The sequence below is a fragment of the Etheostoma spectabile genome, chromosome 2, assembly GCF_008692095.1.
Source record: "Etheostoma spectabile isolate EspeVRDwgs_2016 chromosome 2, UIUC_Espe_1.0, whole genome shotgun sequence".
Lineage (NCBI taxonomy): Eukaryota > Metazoa > Chordata > Actinopteri > Perciformes > Percidae > Etheostoma > Etheostoma spectabile.
Genome location: NC_045734.1, coordinates 3,828,116 through 3,851,699, shown reverse-complemented (window position 1 = coordinate 3,851,699; position 23,584 = coordinate 3,828,116). Strand labels below are relative to the sequence as shown.

The following is a 23,584-nucleotide window of genomic DNA, read 5'->3' as shown; positions in this document are numbered from 1 at the left end:
CACAAAATACTTTCAAAATGCAACGTTATTTTTTACCAATAAAACATTCCCAACACCAAACATAGAGGTGGAACAGCAGAAAGTGTCCCTGTCCTGTCACTGTCCCATAAAATAAAAACAGCAAATTAAAAAGTGCAGAAAATAAGACAACAATAAACTAACAGATATTGTAGGACTAAACTGAGCATGAATACTATTTGTCAAAAATCTAAATATGTGAATTTAAAACGTTATTTCTATTCCTCTGTAATATTTAGGCCTATACATAAGGATATATTGATTTTCTCTTCTTATTATCTAGAAAACCCCCTGTATCTTCAGTTTGTTATTTGTGCCTCTAACGTCTTACTAGATTGAAGTAGAGGGTAGGTGGCAGCGTTTTCCTCCTGCACGTACAACCTGGGAATTTAAATAGAAGAAGAAAGGACATATTGTTTTTCACCCGGGTTTCTAAAATACTAGGCACGCTACGTAGCTTTATGCTGTTGACTAATAGCAAATTGTCCATAACATGATTTGTAGTTTGCAAAAAAACATTATAACTTACTTCGTGTTGAATATCTGAAGGAGACGTTCGACGCTGCTGCGTAAGTTAGCTAGCTAGCTGACCCGGCGTGCTAGCGTCAGAAGTTGCCAGAAGAGTCTATGCTGTTAACACATTATCTTACATGCTAACGTTAGCTGCTGCTTCGGTTCCTATTGAAGAGTGTGGTCAGGTGTTTCTGTTTCTGACGCGTTATTATTATTATGGATGTAATTCTCTTAATATGTGCATGAGTTTCTGACACAAACAGACGTGTAGGTAGAGACTTTAGACTCTACAGTCTGACAGATGTACCTGACGTATCGTTGTTTTGCTTCCGCGTACTGACGTCACTGTGAAGCGGCCAGTGTGGTGTTGAGCGGGAACATCCTCCCATCTAGTGGCCAGATGGGTGAATTACACTAATGGAAAAAAACACTGCAGCTCTATGCGCACCTTTGTTTAAAAAAAGAAAAGAAAAAAAAGCAATGTGTTTTTAAAATGTTACAACTATTCAAACTCTTGCTTCAATTATTACATCTTATCAGTTATTAGAATTTTATCTGATAATAAATAGAATGCTTCTAACGGCAGTTATATTGTCTGTTTAATGGGCTAAGCTGCAAAAAAGGACTGATGTAGCCAGGAAGGGACTGTTAAAATAGTTTTTATCAATTACTAGTGAGCTATTACTATAATGAGCACAGAGGTTAAGAAAATAGAGTTACTGGTGTGATACAAACATGACCAGCGATGACAGCAATTTCACGGAGAGAAGTTCAGCTAGCAAGATTCAAAAATCTGGTAATGGACAAATTTGTGATGCAAAGAACAAAGTAACAATTAAAATGAGATTGAGTACACAAAAATGGATAGAGAATTACTCAGTTCCAGCAAGGAGCTCCCAATGGAAATGGCAACATGTGTTTTTTTTGGTATGAGGAAGAGTGATCCTAAGAGCATTATGGCTTGTCAAATAAAAAATAAAGTAACCCTGGGAGACAGGACTTCTGCATGGACTGAGACAGACATGTCCACTGATGAGAAACAGATAGGATAATAGATCAAATCAATAGAGGATGCAGAGACACATGTGAACTCATCTTTAAGTAAAATCATTTTACCAGTGAAAACTGTTCCAGCTAGGGTTGCCATGGTAGCCTAATCATGGCAAGTCAAGGTGCATTCCACATAACCACAATGTTCTCGGTTTGATTCTTTCTCCCCACATTTCCTGCCTATAATATAATGTAGAATTCTGAAAAGAAAAATCAATTATGCAAATCCGGGAATATTCCTGTGATATATGGTGTGCCCCAGGGCTCTGTTCTTAGCCATCTGCTTTTCTTTTTTTCACCTCTTGGTCAAATTATACAGTATGAAATCATGGAATTGATAGTTATTTAACTTAATTCATCACATTATCAGAACTAGCAAAGACACATGGAAAAAGAAATGAATGTGACACAATTGCATGTTTGTTTTCTCTCATAATTCAAGTTTATTGTTTCCAAAAATGTAAAGGCGCCATAGTCTCATGAATCCCAACATGTACTTTTGCACATAATTCCTCACATCAAGGTAAAGAGAAGATATGCAAGATGTCAGAGAAGGACGCAGGGAGAAAGATAAATGTTTTGAACAAGTCAAGACAAGTTATAGCCCTCATTTATTAATGAGATCTTGATGAAAAGTGTATACACACCATAAGAGCTAAAGTCAAAGAGGCAGGAGACAGCAGACCATGGAAGGTTTCTGGTATGTGCAACACTGAACTAAAATGGAAATGAAACAAAATTAAATACATCGGAGTACAATCCTTTATGCCTATGGGCTCAATCAAGGTCCACTCTGCTTTCTAAGACATAAACGATGAAGTGTTTGCAAAATAGCAAAACTGGAGTGTGCAAGTGACAACGAGTTGATGGAGAGAAAACGAGACAAAGGGGAACTACAAGAGTTGTTTGGTCTGGAATTGATTTTACTTGTTTCATCATCAGTGGAACCGTTGAAGAAATGGAAAGCGAGTCTCCTGAAGCAATAACCAGGTGAAGGAAAGTTAGTAATGCGACTCTAGACATGCTTTAGAAAGTGAGAAGAGGCCGAGCAGAGAAACACACGTGCCGTGTGAGACATAGGGTCTGTTTACACACATTTTGCTGGCATGATCTTTTATCCCCCACCGTTTCTAACATTCAGTCTTTTACACCATCATTGGGTCCAAAATTTACTTTTTCGTCCACCAGCCAATTGGCTAGTGAATGTACACATTTTTACCAGTGACTCAATAGATTACCATTAATTTTGTGCATATTCTACCAGCATTTTGCTGGTACATGGTGCTAATTTTGAACCCTCATACACACTTTTTAATAACCCACAATCTGAGGTTCTTTTTCTCAGTAAATCATTTCATGTTATTGCAGTTCATGACATATAGTTACCACAAGTTAACCCTTGACCTTTTAATTAATAGTAACAAAAACAAGCAGCTTCAATGTATCAAAAAAAAACACAACAGGCAGGGCCAGTTTTTCCAGGAGTCTTATTCCCATATAAGGAGAAAGCCGCTGTCCTATCTATGCATTTTTTATTTTTGCAGTTAGCTGCACTCAGTAACAATAGCAACAGCACAAGAATGACGCTTGGAAATGTCGCTCATTTCTGCCCTTTATAGGAAATCAGATCTAAGTGAAGTCGTCAATGCTAATCAACCAAATAAGCTGTCTTCAAATCTGTTGCATGGATGTGTTGCATTTTGAAATGTTCACAATCATCCCATCTAATACAGTGGTGACGTTGTAAAAAGCAAGTACGTTTAAGTAATGCTTACAAAGGCTGAAATGGTATTTATTGACACATACTCTTAAAATGGCTATTTCTTAATTCTTGAATAATAAATCTGTAAACCCAATCACCACGTGAGCATGCAGTAACACACCACACTGCTTCACCCCATCAAGTACTCATCTCCAAAAAGACAGTAACAACCTCCAACCAACACTAGTACATGTACAGTATCATATGTGTTGTCTACTGGCGCACCGTCAAATGAAAATCACAAAGAAATCTACATCACTCTGAAAAATAAGCAGAGAAGGATGGTGGTTCTGCCCAATTACATCACAAATTCAGGCTATTCATTGGCTTGCGAGCGCTAGCCAATCAGCAGCACATTCACAAATCACATGGCGTCTCCATTACGACTTGATTTTGACCCGAGTTCCAGACAGATGCTGGACAGAAAGCAAACTAACTTGGGTCATCCCAAGGAAATTAAAAAAAAAAAAAAAAAGTGTCCAGGAGAAAATCTGGCGAGTTATTTTTGTTTCTCTCCTGACAGAATGGTAACGGAGACGAGGAAGTGAGTGTTGGCGCTACAGAACTTTGTTGTTTACTGGCTCAGTTTGCCACCGTCTGCCTTCCTGTACACACAACTAACGACTAAAAGCTCATCTGCAATCAGCACCCATGATCGTCCACAAACATCTTCATGATAAATAGAAATATTTCACACAGTAGTAAGTCAAACTCGTGTTATTGCTTCTAGCGGATTTTGACTTCGCTAAGAGTCAGACCCAGGTCAAATACTCAAATGTTTTTCAAGGTGTGATAAAGCCCTCATGAGACAGACGAGTGGGGTTTGCCACATTACACAATAAGATGAATGGTGGAAAGCTCTCACAGCCACGGGAAAATACACTTTCAGGTAGTTTCCCCGTCAACTGGCAACTTTGCGGTCGCCATCTGTATTGTCGTGATTCAATAAACTCCACCCACTTTGTAACTCCATGACAATTGAAAAACCAAGTTCACACAAATGCAAGTGATCTTTGACCCAGGTCCAGTTTAGAGTCTACCCCGCCCACCCACGCTTGACCTATTAACATTTCACCAGATTGAACAAATCCCTCTGGTAATGGCAAACTCTGTACATTTTTGCATGTCATCAAACATCCTTGGACCCGGAGGAAAAAGTGTGTGTGTGTGTGTGTGTGTGTGTGTGTGTGTGTGTGTGTGTGTGTGTGTGTGTGGTGTGTGTGTGTGTGTGTGTGTGAGAAAGAGAGAGTGTGAGAGTAGGGTTGGGCATCATTTGGATTTAACGATTCTGTTTCTTTGAGGGGTGTAGTTGAAACTGGTCACATTCTGATTTCACAAATAAGACGAAGGTTTTATTTTTGATTCAACAGTTGGTTGCAGTTTTACAGGGCTTTTTCAACACAAAATAAAGCCACATTAGAGCACTGCTTACTGTGCTCCATGGCTGCAACACAACGTCTACCACAACAGAAACCAAAACATGCGCATATTAAATGTTGACACTATTAACTGACTTAAGAACATCATTATGTTTAGGCCCAGAGTTTTGAAATGCTTCCCTCTCTCAGAGACTCCTTTTAATTTATCTTTTTCTGTCCAATCCGCTCCTGTTCTATGCTCCATGGCTGCAACACAACAAGCGTCTACCGCTACGGAAACCAAAACATGTGCATATTAAATTTTGATTGGATGATCAGATTTGAAACAAAATCCTCCAAACTATTCCATTAAAGCAACAATTCCACTGGAATTGTAATTTTTAAAAACATAAGGAATCGGTTCTTGTGCCCACCCCTTGTGGTGGTATGTGTATGTGTGAGTGTGTGGTTGTGGTGTGTGGTGTGTGGGTGTGTGTGTGTTGGTGTGTGTGTGTGTGTGTGTGTGTGTGTGTGTGTGTGTGTGTGTGTGGGGAGGTTTTGTGTGTGTAACAGCACATCCAATTTTCCAGAGAGCGCACGTGAATGAGGTATGCGTTGTCTCAGCACTGTACGTGTGGGAGTAGACGTAAATGCATATATGTAACAGCGCCTCCAGTGTCTTCATCCAGTCCCGTAGCTCCAAGGATGAGAATATTGCTTCTTTCAGCTTCTGGTGCCACAAAGGCACCGCAATTCATCTCCCGACCTTTCCGAACAAACATTCTGCTAAAGTTCTGATTCAAACTGCTGCCCAGCAGAGATGCCAGGCACAAAAAAATATATCACTTTTGTGCAAAAAATCAGCCCTTTGAAATTGTTACACAGTCTGTTTTCTTAGGGGGAGGGGAGGGCTTTGCCTCAAATTCTTTTTATACTTTGTCTTCTGTTTGTGCAAGCATGCTTCAGTTCCATAGAGACTGGCTGTGCAATGAGGAACAGAGTCCAAAGATGGCGAGGAAGGGCAGGAGGAGGAGAGTTGGCTTCGGAGTTGACGATAAAGGGTAGTGGGTGGAGGATTGAAATCCTCAGCGTCCAGGTCCTACCTGGAGATCATGGAGCTGGACTGTGATTGGCTGGAAGAGGTGGTGACGGCGCTGAGCTGAGAGAAGCCACTGTGGCTCGACTCCAGGCTGGTCATCGAACCCCTGAGGTAGGAGACAACATGTGAGTGGACACAAACTGAACACTACACGGGTAACTTCAAATGTATGCAACCGCAGTCTGCCACTGAATCACTGAATGCATTCTGGGTGCACGACCTGTGCTCATGATGCAGAACCATGCAGCCAGATCAAAGCTACAGGAGGGAGATTCATTCACACTCAGGCTCTGCCATGGACTGCAACAACCAACAGTGTGTCAGCTAGAAAGGTTGAAGTGTGTGAGAGGATCTTAACTGCCAAATTCTTTGCATGTTCCAGTAGTTCGTTTGCTTTGGGTGAAACTCAGGGTGTTTTAAGAGTAGATGCAGATCTAAAAAAGCCTTTGGTGTTCTGGTTTCCTGCCTCTGGCAAAGCATGAAGCATTTTGTACTTCTTTTGTTTTACATTAAAAATTCAAAAAAGGGAGTCTTGATGTGAGTTAACATACGGACTACTTGACAACACATTCTTGCAATACTTTCTATGAGGCCAATGTCTATTATGTATCATACATACCTACATGATGCATGACAACACATGAAAATGCATTATGATGGGTTTTTTCGTTATACTCGTTATAATAATAAATTGAAATATTTTACATTACATTTTCCTACTTTTCCATTAAAGGACTTTAAGTCTCATGAGAGGGCAGTATCAGAAGTTACCACTCTGACCACACTATTTATTATTAGAATTATAAGCTATATATTTAGTCTTTTTTATTACTTGTATTGTTTTTTAATGTTTTTAATTTTAAGCACTTTGTGATTTTGTATCTGTGAAAATGCTACATAAATAAACCTTACTTTCTTATTACACTTAGAGAAAGTAAAATGATCGTCCCATCTCCAAAGCAAAACTTCAGGGCTATAAGTTAGCATTTCACATGCAGTATTTGAGTGTATGAATGATGGAAATTGGGCACACCGGTGCAAATCACTGAGTTCTGAGTCTTTTTATGAAAACTCGATGTTCAAACATATAGGTAATAACTTCTCATTTTTAGCCGGTATTGAGGATTGCTTTCGCCAGTTAAATTAATAAAATGAAAAGTAAAGAGGGCAGGTCAAATTAACTGTCCCTAACTAACTTTAATCAGTTAGTGTCTGTAATTAGATAAATATGGTATAAAACAGAAATATATATCAGCAAACCATCCCATTTGAGAAGCTGGAACCACCAAATGTTTGGCATTTTTGTTTAAGTCATTTTAAATGATTGATCGATTATGGCAATGAATCTTTTGTTGATCGACTAACAGTTTCAGTAGTCGTATTTGTAATGTTTTGTTGTCATTAGCCATCCTATTGCCGTTGCTTTAACCTGGGTGCCGGGACCCCTTAAAGGGTCAACATATGATTAAAGGAATAAGACCGAAAATACATTGCTGTAACATAAGTCTGATTTTGGACTTTTCTCACATTCTTGCTTTTTTATTAGTAAAAAAAATAGATACTTTTAACGCTAAAAAAAAAGAAGAAAAATACTGTATGAAACTGTTCATAAATGTCACTGATGCAATATCCAGTGATGAGGGATCACAAGCAACAACAAACAAATTATAATAATTAATAACCACTTTCCAAATGCATTATGAATGTGTGGCATGTGTGTATAGGTTGTGGTGCAGATACATTACAGGCATGGCAAAATAAAGCGTTACCTAAATTTCACATTCTTGGTTGAAGTTGGGGTAGGAGATTTAGAAATTTCAATGTCAACATGATGTGTCAACCCTTAGAAAAACATCCAGTTAAATGCGACTAGAATGAGTTAGATGGGGCTCTCTAGTCTGCTTCAGAAGCCAAAGTAAAAATGAAATAGCAGGTGCACGGAAAGCAAAGTGAGATTCAGTAAGTTGGTAGAACAAATGGATGAGTGAAAAGTACAAATGCCAGGGAATGTCTTTTAAGTTAGTTTACAAGTGCACGTGTTGGTGTATGTTGCGTTTGTGCACACATGGACATACAGCAGTTGAGCACTAGTCTGCTGAACTTGGCAAGGAGGCAAGGTGACTGAAGCCAGCAAGTAGATTGTAGTCTCAGTGATTCTTTCTACAGGGTGACCAAAGCAACAACATCCTGTTAGCAAGTGCTAACAAAATCCATGAGCAAGAACAGACGCAAACAAGCATCTCTTTGCTGCATCAGAAGTGTGACTGCCATGGCTGGGGCTGTTTATTTAAATTAGCAGCAATGACAATGAGCTAGTGCTAAAGGAAAAAAAAGGGACAAACACTGAGCCACTTACAAACTCTGCACATCACAGCAAGCCAGTCTTCACAGGGAGAAGACAGAGCAGGAGGAGGAGAGGGTTGTGAGCGATAGAGCAGGAGTGGATTGGACAGAAAAAGATAAATTAAAAGGAGTCTCTGAGAGAGGGAAGCATTTCAAAACTCTGGGCCTAAACATCATGATGTTCTTAAATCAGTTTTATAGTGTCATTTTTAGCAACATTACAGATTTTATTCATTCAAAAATATTAAATGTCATACGTGGCACTATTGCAGATTGGTATAGAGGGGGAAACGGAAAGAAGGAAGGAGCAAAAAATGAGCAATCATAAAGGAATAATGTTTGAAATTAAAACTATCACAACTTCATGGTAAAACAGCAAAAATATGGACACGTATGTACACTTTATGTATATAGCATGAACATAAATGTATGTACACACACACACACACAACACACACACACAACACACACACACACACCACACACACACACACACACACACACACCACACACACAGAGTTACTAACCTGAAGTCTTCAGAGCCCAACACCTCAGTGTAGAACATGACTTTGCACTTATGTGAGGAGACCTGCAGGGTGGCCAGCACGTCGTCCACTCGGGGCAGGTTGGTGGCCGCGCAGGCCGGCATGCTGTGGAACTTCCACTGGAGGATGTAGAAACCTGGCCACCGCGTAATATGGGAACCCTGAGGAGAGGGCAGATTATTAGTACAAACACGCAAGTAACAACTAGGGATGAGCGAGTACAGCATTATCTGTATCTGTATACCACATGAATTATCTGTATCCGGATCCGTACTCGGACTGGGCGGGGCCTAAACCGGAAGTGATCAGATTTAACCAGGAAGTGGGTCAGGTTCTCTTGAAATGTGCGGGGCTTTAACCGGTATGTTATTTAAGCATGCAATTGATGAGTTGATCAAAAATTGTTATATTTATTGCTGATTTGAAAACTATTTACATGACAGCATCAAGCTTCAGATCAATGGTGTTGTCATGGTAACAAACAAACTATATACAGAACGTTTTTCAACAATGAATACAACACATGCGGTTGCAATTATGAAGTAAAATGTAATGAACAAGAGTTTTCATACTCAATATGACTCTTTATTTTTTACTTTTTATTTTTTTATGATCAGTGTGATTTTTTTTTTTCTCGGATATTGACTCATATTACTCGGATAATACTTGTACTCGGCAAAAGTGCTTTATCCGTACCGGATACTCGTTTCAGCCGGATACTCGGATCACCCCTAGTAACAACCCATTAAAATAAATTTACTAATCAAAGGTAAAACTATTATGCATCCTTTTACAATCCTGGAACCTCACCTGCACGCTCTCGCCCTCCTTGCAGATAAGCGGGGACTCCACCATGCTGTAATCTTGCCCCAGCGTCCATGACTTGTCAATGAGCTGGACATTGTTGCCTACTGGGGAGGTGATGCCGTGGGGTCCCAGGGGGTCTTTACGCGTAGGCTGGGGGGCCCGCTTGGAGTGGTAGATGTTGAAAACAACATCGCCTTTGCACATGTCAAAGTCCCAGGTGATGACTGAGGAGGCATCGATGATCTCGATCAGAAGCTGGTTGGGGGAGAGAGGGAGGGAGGACAGACATGGCAAGGTTGGCCAGAAATGAAAATTGTGAGATGTTTTTAGGAGAGAAACACAAGAACTTAACCGAAATAAAGTTTTAGCGAGGTGAGAATCCTGGTGGCAGGAATAATGCACTATGGCTGTGAACCTTGTGCACTCTTTATTACAGTCATTCATAACAGTGGAATGCTAATTGAAATTTTAAAAAGAAATGTGGCAAAATAAAAAGTGATAGAGCAGAGCAGCGAGAAAACACTAAACACCAGTTTGTGAGGTTATGAGCTCATTAACATGAAATCAAAACCATTTCCAGAAGGGTGATTATGTTTGACGATGCCCCACCTTCCCTTTGGTATAAATGATGTTACATAATTAACTTTATGTCAGAGAGCTTATGTATTAAAGCCATGCCACATTTGTTCCACATCCGAATTAAAAAACAAAGAAGTCCTCTACCACATACAACCACTAGATGGCAGACCTCTCTCTCTCTCTGTTCCCAGTGCCCTACATGCCCATTTCAGACATCACTACACGCTTTCCATCTTTTCTTCTCCCTTTGGTGCTTTATGTTGAGCCTCACCTCGTGTGGAGCTCCCTTGAAGATGCTGGCGCTTTGGTAGATTGTCTCGGTCCACAGGCGGACATCTTCGTTCTCGAGCTCCTCAGCTGTGCGGTACATTGACTTGGGAACAAGGCCGCCCTCTGGTACCTCGCACTGCAGAGCATGCGCACAGACAAATACACAACACAGAATTGGGTCAGCAAGAGGATCTCAGTGTGGGTGCGGTCATGTCTCTGAAAAGTTCATATTCAGAACTAATATTCTCAAAAGATAAGCTAAGACTTTAAATCTTTAACTGACACTCACCATACATTCTCCAGCCAGGAAGTCAGGGATGATCTCCTTGTCTATGTAGTCCACCAACCCACCAGGACCCTGGTAGTCATTGCCGGCGTAGATGAGGAACTTCTTGCGGGTGTTCTCATCAATGAATGGACTCACCTAAGGGCAGAGGCAGACGTGGATATGTTTTATGAGCAAATCAAATGTTGCAATGCATCCTCGTTATTCCATGGCAAAAATGTATGACTTTAAAAGTAGCTACGAGGAACTTAAAATGTTTCTGAAACTATTTCATTTTCCATCTGATGATCATAAATATCCTGTAACAGCAATCGAGACTAACAGTGAAAATCACGCTGTTTTTAATTAGTTTTTATTAGTGCCTTTGCCCAGATCTTTTTTTCCCCCACCAAGTGACAAAATGATTTACAGCAGGCAGACCGGCTCTACAGTCACACATTCTGATGGGTCACAGATTTCGGTGGAACACCGGAAAAGTCTGTGTTATTGCATCCAGCCGAGTAAAAGGTAGCAGGACATTTCTTTGTAACAGTGTAATTGTATTTTAATGTCATTTTACAAGTTATCTGTTGTAGTTATGGTTGGGGGGGTCATCCCAAAAAGAAGGAAATTAAAAGGTATAGTAAGTGATGTTAATCCAATACACTTGTTAGATAGCCCTGGCTCTGTAAATGGAAAACAAACGGAAAGGAGTACACAAGCCACAAACCACTATGTCAGCTAATCAGCAACAGTTGGCGTCAGTGGATGGTGGGGGCGGGAGGGGGGTAAGCAGCATGTGAATGGGCCGGTCAGTAGTTATCTGACCATGAATATGGGGGGGGCGGAGCTTAGTTTGACAGTTGAATTCAAATATCAACAATCTTTGGGCGGAAATCACTTACTGAACCTTTAAAAGAAGAACAACTAAAAGCTAAAAGGGGAGAGTGACAGACAACGGGAAAACCCGAGACAACCTCGGTCGGACTTTCAGCAGATGGATACAATTAGAGGATTGTAAAGGATTCAAAACCGACCCGGAATTGAGCTGTTCGTATATTTATATTCATGATGTCCTCATGAAAATGAGGGTGGACCACACACTAGAAACACCTTTTCATATCAATTTGAAAACTGATACTGTGAGAAGACTATTCCAGATTGCTGGTTCTTACCAATGTCCAGAGGACAGGGAAAACCCTGGGAGCTCTCAATATAAGCAGCCGTCCCAGAGTCTCTGGGTAGTTGGCCTCCACGACCTCGATGATCCTCAGCAGCGCCTTGACGCCCGGTCGCCACAGGTGACGCATGTTCAGCCCCTCCAGATCCACCAGACATGTCCAACAGCTACAGAAGAGGGAGAGAGGGAGAGAGGGAGAGAGAGAGAGAGAGAGAGAGAGAGAGAGAGAGATAAAGCCACGCCACAAACACACAACTGGAAAACTCCATCTATGCTGGCTGTAGGCTATGGCGTGACAGCCATACATAGTTCACATGCCGTCCTGCATGGCTCTTAGCCCAGCAGCCACCTCCTCCTGTTTGAGAGGGCTGCCAAGTGACAGATACCATCTCTGTTCCCTGCCTCTCACTGTCTCCATTGCCATCTGAATTAGAGCACTCAAAGAGCCTCGTGCATTCCTTCCATTTCCGGACTTACTCACTGAATCCTGCAAATTTGTACAGTGTTTGGTAGTCAAAATGTTCATCTTTTCTATTAAGTTGAAACTGTGTTTCTCTTCACCTCTGCAACTTAATTTTTTTGTTATTATTTTAATTGTTTATTATTATAAAAAGACACTTGTTTGATTCATTGTGGTTGATTCATTGTCAGCACATTAGGATGTACAGATCTCTTTATATTCTCGGGCTTGTCTAGCACATGGTACATTTGAGTTATATTATACATGTTGTAATATATATTTGTACTCCAAATTATTTATTCCACTTTTGTATTCTTTATTCTAGCACTTTTTAGTACCATTCAAGAGTATGCCATCCAAAACTACAGTGCGAGCATGTGGCAAAAACTTTTATAAATTGTGAGAAAATAGAGAAAAATAACCATCACTAATTCCCAGGGCCCCGCTAGTGATTTTCACTATTCAAACATGCAGCCACTTTCAGGATCATTACCGCCTTGCATCTTTTCACACTTGCCAAGGCAATTACAGAATGGATAGGGGAAGGGACAATCCAGCAGTGTCTATTGCTGAAATGTTCCTGCTTGCATTCAAAACACAGCCATGCTGGCATTTTTCCAAGATTGCTACTATGTCTTGAGGTGGGAAATTGACAGTACAGATTTCCTTGAATATCTATCTCTGCTCCCAGTCACACATGGGAAAGACTACATGTGTAGGGCTGGGTACCCAATCTGGCTTAATTGCCTCCTTAGTATTGATGAGTATCAAAAAATGAATGAAGAATGGATATTGTAAAATTGGTATTGGGAAAAACTATCGTTCAAGAACCGGTATCAAAGTCCCGGTATTGGTAGCGGCCATTTTTTAATGATACCCAGCCCTATGCATGTGTGAAAGGGGCTTAACAGTCATAACATCTAAAATAATTGAGTTCACAATAATAGTAAAAAACAGCAAATCTACAGGTTTGAGAAGTTGGCAGTAGAGACTGTTGGCGTTTTTGCTTTATAAATGACTTCCACAATTAACTGATTATCAAACTGGCTGCCTACATTGATCTGTACTAAAGGTTTACCTGATAGGTCGACCAAACACCTTGGTGTTCTCCTCACAACGTCTCAGACCCTCCTCATTAATAGACAGCACCTGAAATGACATAACATGAACTCAGTGCTCTGTTGAGGGTTTGGCTTCCACACTCGTAACCTGAGCTTCAAAAATAGGCTGACTATTTATACATGTACTGTACTGTACACATCCTGGTGTTATTACACTTGCCATCCCAGCGTACATTCGTTCCCTAATCTGTAATCCGATCCAACAACTGCCTGACCTAAACCTTACGACCTACATTACAGCAGGCTGATACAGTCAGGCTGAAATGCGTTTTAAGTTGTGCTACGTACATGTCTGAGCAGAGACTCCTCTCCGAGAGCTCGGACTAGTCCTTTGGTGTCCATCTGGCCCAACCTCAGGACGTACAAAGGACGACCATCTAGAGGAGTAAAACAAACATTTACACGATCTACCATAAAACATTCACATTCTACAAGGCTGCATGTTAAATAGATACATCTGCATAGTTTGCCAGGCTGTTCTTCATTTGTGTAAGACAATAAGTGACTGTGTTCACTGAGAAATGCTTTCATGTTTGGTCTCCGTTTGGTCATCCTAAAGACGTGTGGAAAGACTGAAATGGGAAGATGAACTCTTTACTGATGTGGGAACATGTAATTTAAATTTGATTCATATTGTCAACAGTCACACTCGGTTCTTAACAAGGAATCCACAACATGCATCAACATGAAGTGCGTGGGTGTAAAAGTGGCGTAAGTGTGGGTATAAGCTAGTGGGTGTAAGTGCCAACAAATTGGCCTCATGTTTAATTCTCTTGAATGGCTGAAGGCTGTGGGTTGCTTAGAATGGCTTTGATGCATGTGGTGTGTGTAACTTGAGTATTTAAGAAACTGGAGATCTGAGAGCTTCTTTTTGTTAACAGCTCAAAGATAGCCAGCTCCGATACGGCCTACATGAATCATGTATATGTATATGTCTTGCCTCTGTCATGGTGGTGCCAGCCCCCGGTGTAGTAATCCTGGAGGACCTGTGGAGAGCTCCAGGTCTCTAGCAGGTAGTCCACCTGGTGCTGCTTCCTCCAGGTCAGGGACTGGCAAAGGATCTCCCGCGCCTTGTCCATGTTGAAGTCCCTGGCACGCAAGAAACGCAGTATGTGCTCGTCCTTTGGGATCTGGATGGTAAGGGGAGAGCGTTTAGATGTACTCGATTTGGGAACAAATTATGAAAAAGATAACAAAGGAACAAAACCTTTTGTAGCTTTCACAAAACTGCCAATGTCACTGTCAATTGGCTACTTCAAATGAACCACTGGTATCACAAAAATAAACGTCTGGTCAGTTAGCCATATCTCGTAGCATTTGAAAATGAGCTGGTAGCTGCGAGACAAAAGTCTATCTACCTTAACCACTGCTGATGTCCCTGACAATGATTAAGTGTGGAGGGGTGGAGTTAGTCTTCTTAGTTCATCACACCTAAAAGTTGCTATTCTGTTCAATTACTTTGCTACAAAAAGTGAATAACAATTACTTTTCCCTTGTGCGTCTCCTGCAGCCATTTGCGAAGTCTGATCAGACAGCTCTCCTGCAGGGGGGTCAGGTCGCCTAGGTAACGTTTGATATAGTCTGCATCCAACTTATCTGAAACACAAAAACAGAACTCATCCCATCAACAACATTCAGTCAAACAATTCATAAAATAACATAGAAATTACATAAATGTATACATTTATATGTGGTACACACCTTTAATTAAACCAATGCCCCATAATATGCTGTCATATCTGTGTCAAATCAACACCTATTGAAGTTTGACCACCTTCTGTAGAATCATTGCTTATTTTTGCTTTTGAAATGTGCTTACCCTCCGTAACTAATCAATAAGGCTTTGCTTTCATTGCATTTCTTCTCTGTATTCTGCGGTCATTTGAACAGTGCTACTTTCCTAGTTAGTAAAACGATTTCCCTTGTTCCTATACATTAAACACGCAAAGATGGCTGGCTCTTATTTTTTTTTTTCAAACATTGGTTGGAACAAACCTTCAGGTGTACCAGCCAGGATCTCCGATAGGCTGTCTGGCTGAAGTGCGCTGCTGTCCTGCTTGGCGTCCTGAGAGCTGCTGTCCGTGGCATCGCTGGGCAGCGGGTTGGAATCAGCGGGCGTGACTGCGAGTTTTGGGAGGACAGGTGGGCTGGTGAAGAGGCTGGTTGGTCTGGGTAGAGGCAGGGGAAGGGAGGAGGGAGTCCAGCGCGGGATATGGGTGATCCCTTCGTCTTCAAGCTCCTTCAGGTAGAACTCTATGATTTCCTTTCCCTGTGAGGGACACACGTGAAGACATGCAGTGTGAGAATTACAGCAAAAATAGCACAAGAGGCTGGGAATTCAGGGAAATCTGATTTAAGTGAGGTATTTGGAGTGCAGACCAATATTATTTTACATTACAACATTATTCAACCAAAGGCTAATGCTCTGCATAAGCACTTAGTATTTCGAACTGAAGTGTTAGGTAATGGAAACAGAGCGAAAATATAGGGAATGCACTCAACATTGCACACATCTATCCTAAATGAAGGCAGATGACTCACTGGCTAACAAACAGAAGACCCCTGTCCACTCAAAGAGATTATACAAGCTTATTTATGTAATTATAACATGAGACGGACTGACTGACTCATGCTGCAGAAAAGACTAAACACCAAACTTCATAGAACAGATTGATGTCAGTTCTGCATCATCCATACTACCATACTCCATTCCACTCCATCCATACTACATCATTATGCAGTAATCTGAAACTGTCTGTTGAGAGTTTCTGTACATACACAGAAAGTACAAAAGAAACCTGTACATGTATTGATTAGGTGTAACATTCTCTCACACACACACACACACACACCTTTTTGATACTGCTGGCATACTGCTTCATAGCAATCTTTTCCACAGTGCTCTCAAAGCCAAAGAAGGACTTGATGTCCAGGCTGGCGGTCTGCTCAAAACACGTCCAGTCCTCATTCTCGGGGTGAACCTGTACCAACACACACAAAATATTATACTGTGCATTCATATGCGGAAACAAGACCACCAGGTTACTATGGTAACCACACACCCAGCTTCTCTCGACAATGACGCACACAAAGAGCAATTGTCACATTGTGTGCACTGTGAGTGCGTGTGTCAGTCTGTCCATATAAAATCAGCCAGCCCTTTACACATGAACCGCTTGGAGCTTAAAAGGGACAGCATGCAAACATACAGGACATGTTTCTGGTGTGTGGTGGGAGCGTTTTGAGAAGCTATATAATTAATAGGCTATATTAAAAAGAGTCTCTTTTAGACAAAACTAAAGAAAATCAATTTAGCTGGATTAGCTTTTCAATATCAGTTATATAAAGTAATACAATGCACAATTATTCTAGCACTGCTATGGCAGCTCTTTGCAGGTGATGCTTTAGAAAAAGAAGAAAAAAAATTGACCTTTATGTGTATGTTTTAGGGATCTATCTGTGTCAATCTGGGCTTCTTTCTATGGACTGCATTGGCTAAAATAGAGTGGATCAAAATGTGATCCATTCTTTACTGAACTCTCCTGTGTTTTGACATCTCAGCCTGCTAGTGATCCATTATGAGGTTTTACACTGGCAGTGATGGACTGTGTGATTGTAAAAATGATTTGTTCGCACACTCCGTTCCAACATTGGGTTTAGCAAACATTTTAATTCAGGCAACAATAAAATTTCATCTGGAAAGACGTCAGAAATGTGATGCCTTCTGACAGCACTGTACTGGTAGCTTCATTACCCTAGGCTACCAAAATATTTTAGCTTTAGCCAGGTCCATTAGCTTAGTCTAATTGAGCTGTCCATTCTGGTTACTGCTAGCACAGTGTGCTAAAGCACACCATAAGAACCTCTGTGTGGCCTTGGACCTAAAATTAGCACTACAGTTGGTTGGAGGCTAATACGACGTGCTTGACCTCATTAACTCAGTGCACATCCACTCATGAATGGGCTGATCTGAAGACAGAGTTAAGCACACAGCACACATAAGTGGGGCCGGGAGACAAGGAAAGACATGCTGGTTTCAGATCAGTACTAGTGTTCAGCCAGAATGTGAGCAGACTGAATAATTCACAGTGCGAGAGACAGGATGAGATAGCTAGCAATGTGCTTGGTGCAAGTCTAAACATGGCTTTCTGTGCAGGGAACCAGGGAAGAGATTAGAGGAGACACAGACATTAACATGGGTGTGCTGGCGGCAGCTTGCCATTTAGCAGCTGAACAACAGCTTTACGGCTACAGAACGTGTGTGTGTGTGTGTGTGTGTGTGTGTGTGTGTGTGTGTGTGTGTGTGTGTGTGTGTAAAATATAACAATAAAACAAAACTCTTCATAGCTTTCACAACACTGCCAATGTTGCTGTCAATTGGCTAATTTCAATGAACCACTGGTATCACAGAACACAGCTGGACAGTTAGCCATATTAGCATTTGAAAAGTAGCTGGTAGCTGACAGGACTAAAATATTCTAAATGTACCACACTTCCTGCAGATGTTCCTGACAATGAGGAGGTAGACAGTAATCCCAAAATTCCACCACGCTAGGTTTTATTTTTATTTATTTATGAGAACACCCGGAGGAATAGGTGTGTGTGTGTGTGTGTGTGTGTGTGTGTGTGCGTGCGTGCGTGCGTGAGAATTTAGATGTGTGGTTCTGTAGAACTGAACTGGTTGGGCAGGTTATGAAAACTGCTCTCACCAGGGCCATCTGTACTACAAACATACACACTTGTGTTATAAGCTGCTTTTGGACAACAGTCCCACACTGAACGGCAGTGGGGTGTGTATGCTACTGACCGAATAGCAGCAGGTCTCATGGATGATGACTCTGTTGGAGAAGGTCTCATTATGTGACTCGATGTGAAGTGTCCTCTCCTTTCGGTTCAGCGTGTTTTTCTGGATGAAGTACACATAGTCCACACCCGCAATCTGCAAACAACACACAAAACTCATGTTACCAGAAACTAAACCAACACGAGAACCCAAAATAAGGTTACAGCCTAATAAACAGCTGTATGTAAATACGAACATATTCCAAATGAATGATGTTGTTTACATAGAAAACACACTTTTCAAATGGATGAATGACAATGAAAAACTATTATATATTATATCATATATTATCTATACTCTGAAGCAGTGAAGCACTGAAGGAGTTGGTAAAAAAAATGAAGAAAATCACTAAAACCACAATGTCGTTTAGACGACCTAATGTGCAACATACCCTTTTGAGCAGGCGCGGGGCGTCCACATCCAGGGCACAGCGGCGCTCGACCCTGGTGGTGGAACCGTCCTCATTGGTCTCCTCTTCCACCACATCACTCGCCACAAACATGGGGATAAGGTGACAGGTGGGGAACCGACGCTCATAGGCCTGAAAAAAAAGAAGGGGGAACACAAATGTCAGCTTACAGAGGTTTCCAATCTAGTAAGATATCTCTCAGGTTTCCAGTTTCACTTTTGTGAATGAAGTAGGTTGAAGAAAAAAAAAAAAGAGGTTTCAATTACCCAGTGTCATCTCTCTTTCTACATGCTGTGCAGAGGGCAGACAATAAATATCTGACAGCTGTGTTTGAGACAACGCCTTTATTAGAATTTTTTTTTATAGTTGTTAGTGTATAAAATGAAGGTAGTTAAATGGGTTTTAGATTAAGCAGAAAATGCCTGGCTGAAAACCAGACACATTGGCTGGTGACAAACATAATTTGAATGCTCATGTCCCATGTTGGTATTAATACACATGCTTTCAAATTGAAGGAGTTTTAGCATGATGGCTCTGAAACAGCATTGGGAAAGATCTTGTATCATAAGGGTATGCTGATGTTGTTTATAAGGCTCAGGGTAAATTAATCTTAAATTGATCATGCGACTACGTTTTGTAATGCCAGCTAATATAAAATCTATTTGAAAGAAAGTTTATGTATTCTGTAAGAATGCAAGCACTGAGCCAAGAGGGACTGAAAAATCTGAATAGGTGGGCAGGGAATAGCTGTATGCAGAAAACAAGTGAGAGGCCCAACAAAAGCTCCTTCAACTTTGCAGCATTCCAAACTTCTCACTCAAGTTAAGCCATAACAGATAATGGTTCAAACTCAACTAAAGTACTTCTTTTATTTCTTTACACAAAAAAAAGGGCTTAACTTTGTGTGCCCAAATTATATGTTCTCATAAATGCAAAACACGGGCAAAGAGCCAGTAGTTATAGAACAGGCCTTCGGCACATTGTGCAGCAGCTGCACCCATTTCTTCCCTTACTTTATCTTTGTCATTCTCCCATCCCGGATCTGATTGGCAAGATTGCAAACATTAAAAGTCTAGATTAGTAAGTCAACATCAAACATGCGATGTTAATGATAAAATGGGCTGGAGAGATGGCCAAATTTAGTCATAACACTGAACTGGTCTAAGACTCTTATGTCAGGTATCCTTGCAGCATTAAACCAACGTGATATTTCCTCATTTTTAACAGCTTGTGAAACTCCATCCGGAAACCTAAGTCTCCAGGATAGGAATGAATCTATTTATTTATGGGTGAATGAGCAAATGGGCGAATAATGGAGTTTTAAAAGCAAAAAACTAAAAAGAAAGCCAAGGCCACATAAGGGAAAACTACCAAGTTGTAGGGAATGTGGCAGTGCAAATCCACAACTTCATCAAAGGGGACATAGACCAGAAAACATACAGTATGCCTGAAGCCTAAAAAGATGAATGCAGGGACAAACTGTGCGAACTTAAAGAGCGAGTGCTTTTTAGGATGGCTGAGTCAGTGTCAGCTGAGTCTCGCTGATAAAGGAGCTGTGTTCTATGGCGCACGGAACCCACATGTCTTTGAGCTTCTGTAAAAACCAGAATTCCCTGTGACATAAATGTGACCGTTGAACAAAAAGCTGAAGTTAAATATCTTAACCAGAGACAATTGTATTGATTGGTCTATTTGCACATTGCAGTCAATTAGGGCTGTACAATATATTGTTATGTTTTTTTATTGATGTCGCGATATCAACTGGCGCAATAAACACATTGCGAAAGACACTCAGAGATTGTTGGTGTTGACTGAAAAAAATATAAGCAGAAAACTGCTATTGAAATGTAACCATTATTCTCTTTTTAGTGCTGCCTTTTATATTTAATGTAATGTTTAATAAAATAATGTTGGAACTGAGTGCATTGTTTATTTATCGCAAGTAATAACGTCATCGCGATATTAAACAACTTTAATGCATGTTGCATATTTTCCTCATATTGTGCAGCCCTACTGTCAATATAAATCTTTAATCGTTGCGACCAGTTTGAACAAAACTGCCTTGTTCAGAGCATTTCCACCCAATGCAACAAACACAAGGGTAGGTTTAGACTGTTTAGTATGTGGATCAGCAACAGAGGCTGTTGTTTTGTTTGTGAGTAGGCGGTCAGTGGGGTTCAGCAGCTCCTGGCGTACCACTGCCAGGGTTGCTGAGCCACTCAGCTAACCGCTGTCCGCTGACTGAGGGAATGCTGAGCTCGGTTTTTCAGCCCTGATGCTCTGGAACACTGGGCGCAGGCTTTGTACTGCCGTCAGCAAACCAGCACCGACTGTAAACATCGGTTTCATCTAATAAAAAAACAACCATGCGTCAACAACAACCTCGGCCACAAATGCCAGGTGCAGTCAAACCCGGCACTGCTTTTCACTCAAACAATAGGCTGACGTACGGTACAAAAACACAGGGTTTGCTTTACATGAGACAGTAAACCACTAAGAGGAACAAAGCACCTCCAGCAGAGCCATGATTGTTTGATGAAAAAACAGAGAAAAACTAAACAGCCCAACTTTTAGCTTACCCTTGTGGGGAAAATAACATTTCTGTTTTAGTGTTAAAAACAGGAAGGTTACGATATCAGGTTAATCTTCCCTACCATCCCTACCACCAACTACAGGTAGTGGCTCAAATTCAGTTCTTGGCAAGGTAAGAATTCCCTGTTATTCAATTTATTTATATATATATATATATATATATATCACAAATAATAATAAATAAATAAATAAAAATCACAATATAAAATAAAATCACAAATCACGGTCTTACATTAAGTCATCATCTTATTTCAACTTATCGGTGTTACATATAAATGCACTCATAATACCAAACATATTTTTTTAAATTTCGTACACTGCACAGGAGCAGCTTGACAATTCACTCCCCATAATTACTCAAGTCTAAATTGACATACAGCTTTATGTTGGCGCAGTGTGGAAGAGTCCTTTTCCCTATTATCCCTAATATGGTGCTGATAACATGGGAAATTGGATACCTGCTGATTAATCTATTAAATCCAACAATAGAGCATGGATCCAACATTACATAACATTGCCAGGTGTGTGCTGAAAATAAACAAAAGTCTTTAGGTTAACAATGAGCTGTATACTTGACAATGGCGATGCTCTATTCACTTCATCTAATATCCAAACCGGAGTTCTACGTGACTACTCAGTAAGCAGCCAAAGCAGCAGTTTAATGACAAACATTCACCTGCCCTGAGGTTGGGCTCTCGGGATACGGAGCAGGCAATGATGACGCATCAACGCAAATAGACATGATAAACAATCTCCACCACAGTAAATATGCATTTGTCCATTGCTTCAATGGTGTTAAGTACAATATATATATATATATATATATATATATATATATATAAATAACAAAACCTATCCAAGTCTCCAAGCTAGCTAAAACAACCGGGCATGTGAAAGAAAGACAGCCTTCCAGTCTCCATGGGGATAGGACATGTTCTCTTAATTCATCCATGGTTTGAACACTCTATTGGCCAAGCCATGAGTAATGGCCCCTGGAATTTGGCTGGACATTTTATGTGCTTTCCAGGGGCGCATGAGAGAAAATTTATAAACAATACATGGTCACTTAATTCCTTCCTGCATATACAGAAAACAAGTTTCCCTTTGGACAACAGACAATGAGGATAAGGGCATGGGTATGGAAAACAAGATCTATTTTGCTCAGGAAGGGAGATTCAGGAAATCTAGGAGTTCCACGGGGATACATAATACATTTTAGGACTACAAAGGGCTACATGGTGCATGTATACGTGCATAACGTACTACAGAGCAAGAAAACAAGAGTGCTGGCAAGCAGCCCAGCCATTGTCTGGCTAGAACTAAAAAACTAAAATATAGCTGCAAGCACGGTCCAGACAAATGCAGGAAAAAGAGGTCACCATGACATACCCAGTTACTTTTAATTAAAGTTTTAAAGTTAAAGTTTGATGTGATCCCTTTGCAGCAATTCACGATGTGGCTTTTAGCAAATAAAGTACAGCAAAAAAAAAAATGTTTAAAAAAATATGCTAAAAAGCCAAACATTCTCTGGTTCCTGTGTCACAAATACGGTATGTGGATATGCTGCTTTTTTTCTTTGGGATTGGGACGGTCGATCTTTGGGCTCTGGGAAACAGCAATGGGCTACATTCATTGATTTCTGATGTTTAAAAGACCAATTAATTGACAGTTGACAGTGAAAATAATCATTAGTTGCCGCCTTAAAATCAATGTACTTCATCAGATTGTCGTAAAAATCGTTTACAATTCCAATCTTGCCATTAAACAGTCTTGCTTATTGGTTTGAAACATTGATTGCCTCCTAACAACACAGTAATGACAATAAATAGAGGCATACAAGATAAAGGAAGTGACATTTATGGCAAAAAAAAAGAAGTGTAAGATGGACAACAATGAAATGTACTCATAACAGCATTTACTGTAAGCATTCTGACAACGCACATTGTGGTGGCATGACAGATAACATGATTGTGTTTAGAAAAGAGAGATGTATTGTATTGATGATGGTGCGATGTATTGCAATACAGTACCACAAAAACGATGTACTGGATTGGACATAAAGTAAGAAACACCCTGCCCCAAAGGCAAAGCTGTTGTAACATAACAACAACAACTCTGATGCAATGTTTCTACCAATTTACAGCAGTAGAGGAAGCCGAAAGTTGGAGAGGAAATGAATTGACTTGATGGTAAATGTTCTTGTATAATAAGTTTTAAACAACCTTCACATGAACTTCAGTTACACAGCCAAATGCAAAGTGCCCCAAACACACAGAGCTAGTCAGTTTTTGTTCAACAAGACCATTCTCTTTTCGCTGCCAGACTACAGAATGTTAAAAAAAAAATTCTAGTTCCACTTTTTTGAGTTTG

The 23,584-nt window shown here is 40.5% G+C and overlaps 2 protein-coding genes across 5 annotated transcripts in view; both read right to left on the bottom strand.

The window, feature by feature from the left end:
* Nucleotides 1-869, bottom strand: part of LOC116702666 (endonuclease V) — a 103,199-nt gene extending 102,330 nt beyond the window's left edge. Inside the window, exon 1 of the mRNA XM_032537013.1 lies at nt 548-869. The gene's annotated coding sequence lies outside the window, so the exon portion shown is untranslated. The remainder of the gene's footprint in view (nt 1-547) is intronic.
* Nucleotides 870-5,266: 4,397 nt separating this feature from the next.
* Nucleotides 5,267-23,584, bottom strand: part of si:dkey-237i9.1 (SEC14-like protein 1) — a 40,971-nt gene continuing 22,653 nt past the window's right edge. For 3 of the 4 annotated variants that reach the window (XM_032536935.1, XM_032536962.1, XM_032536945.1), the window contains 15 exons: nt 18,605-18,754; nt 18,178-18,309; nt 16,223-16,351; nt 15,366-15,639; nt 14,857-14,966; nt 14,311-14,500; nt 13,659-13,747; nt 13,328-13,398; nt 11,785-11,956; nt 10,634-10,768; nt 10,346-10,480; nt 9,499-9,750; nt 8,671-8,849; nt 8,157-8,183; nt 5,267-5,906 (listed from right to left, as the gene is read on the bottom strand). In XM_032536935.1, the coding sequence (XP_032392826.1) occupies nt 5,801-5,906; nt 8,157-8,183; nt 8,671-8,849; nt 9,499-9,750; nt 10,346-10,480; nt 10,634-10,768; nt 11,785-11,956; nt 13,328-13,398; nt 13,659-13,747; nt 14,311-14,500; nt 14,857-14,966; nt 15,366-15,639; nt 16,223-16,351; nt 18,178-18,309; nt 18,605-18,754 (2,151 nt within the window). In that variant the 3' untranslated portion in view covers nt 5,267-5,800. The remainder of the gene's footprint in view (nt 5,907-8,156; nt 8,184-8,670; nt 8,850-9,498; nt 9,751-10,345; nt 10,481-10,633; nt 10,769-11,784; nt 11,957-13,327; nt 13,399-13,658; nt 13,748-14,310; nt 14,501-14,856; nt 14,967-15,365; nt 15,640-16,222; nt 16,352-18,177; nt 18,310-18,604; nt 18,755-23,584) is intronic. The other variant, XM_032536953.1, reaches the window with a different exon arrangement.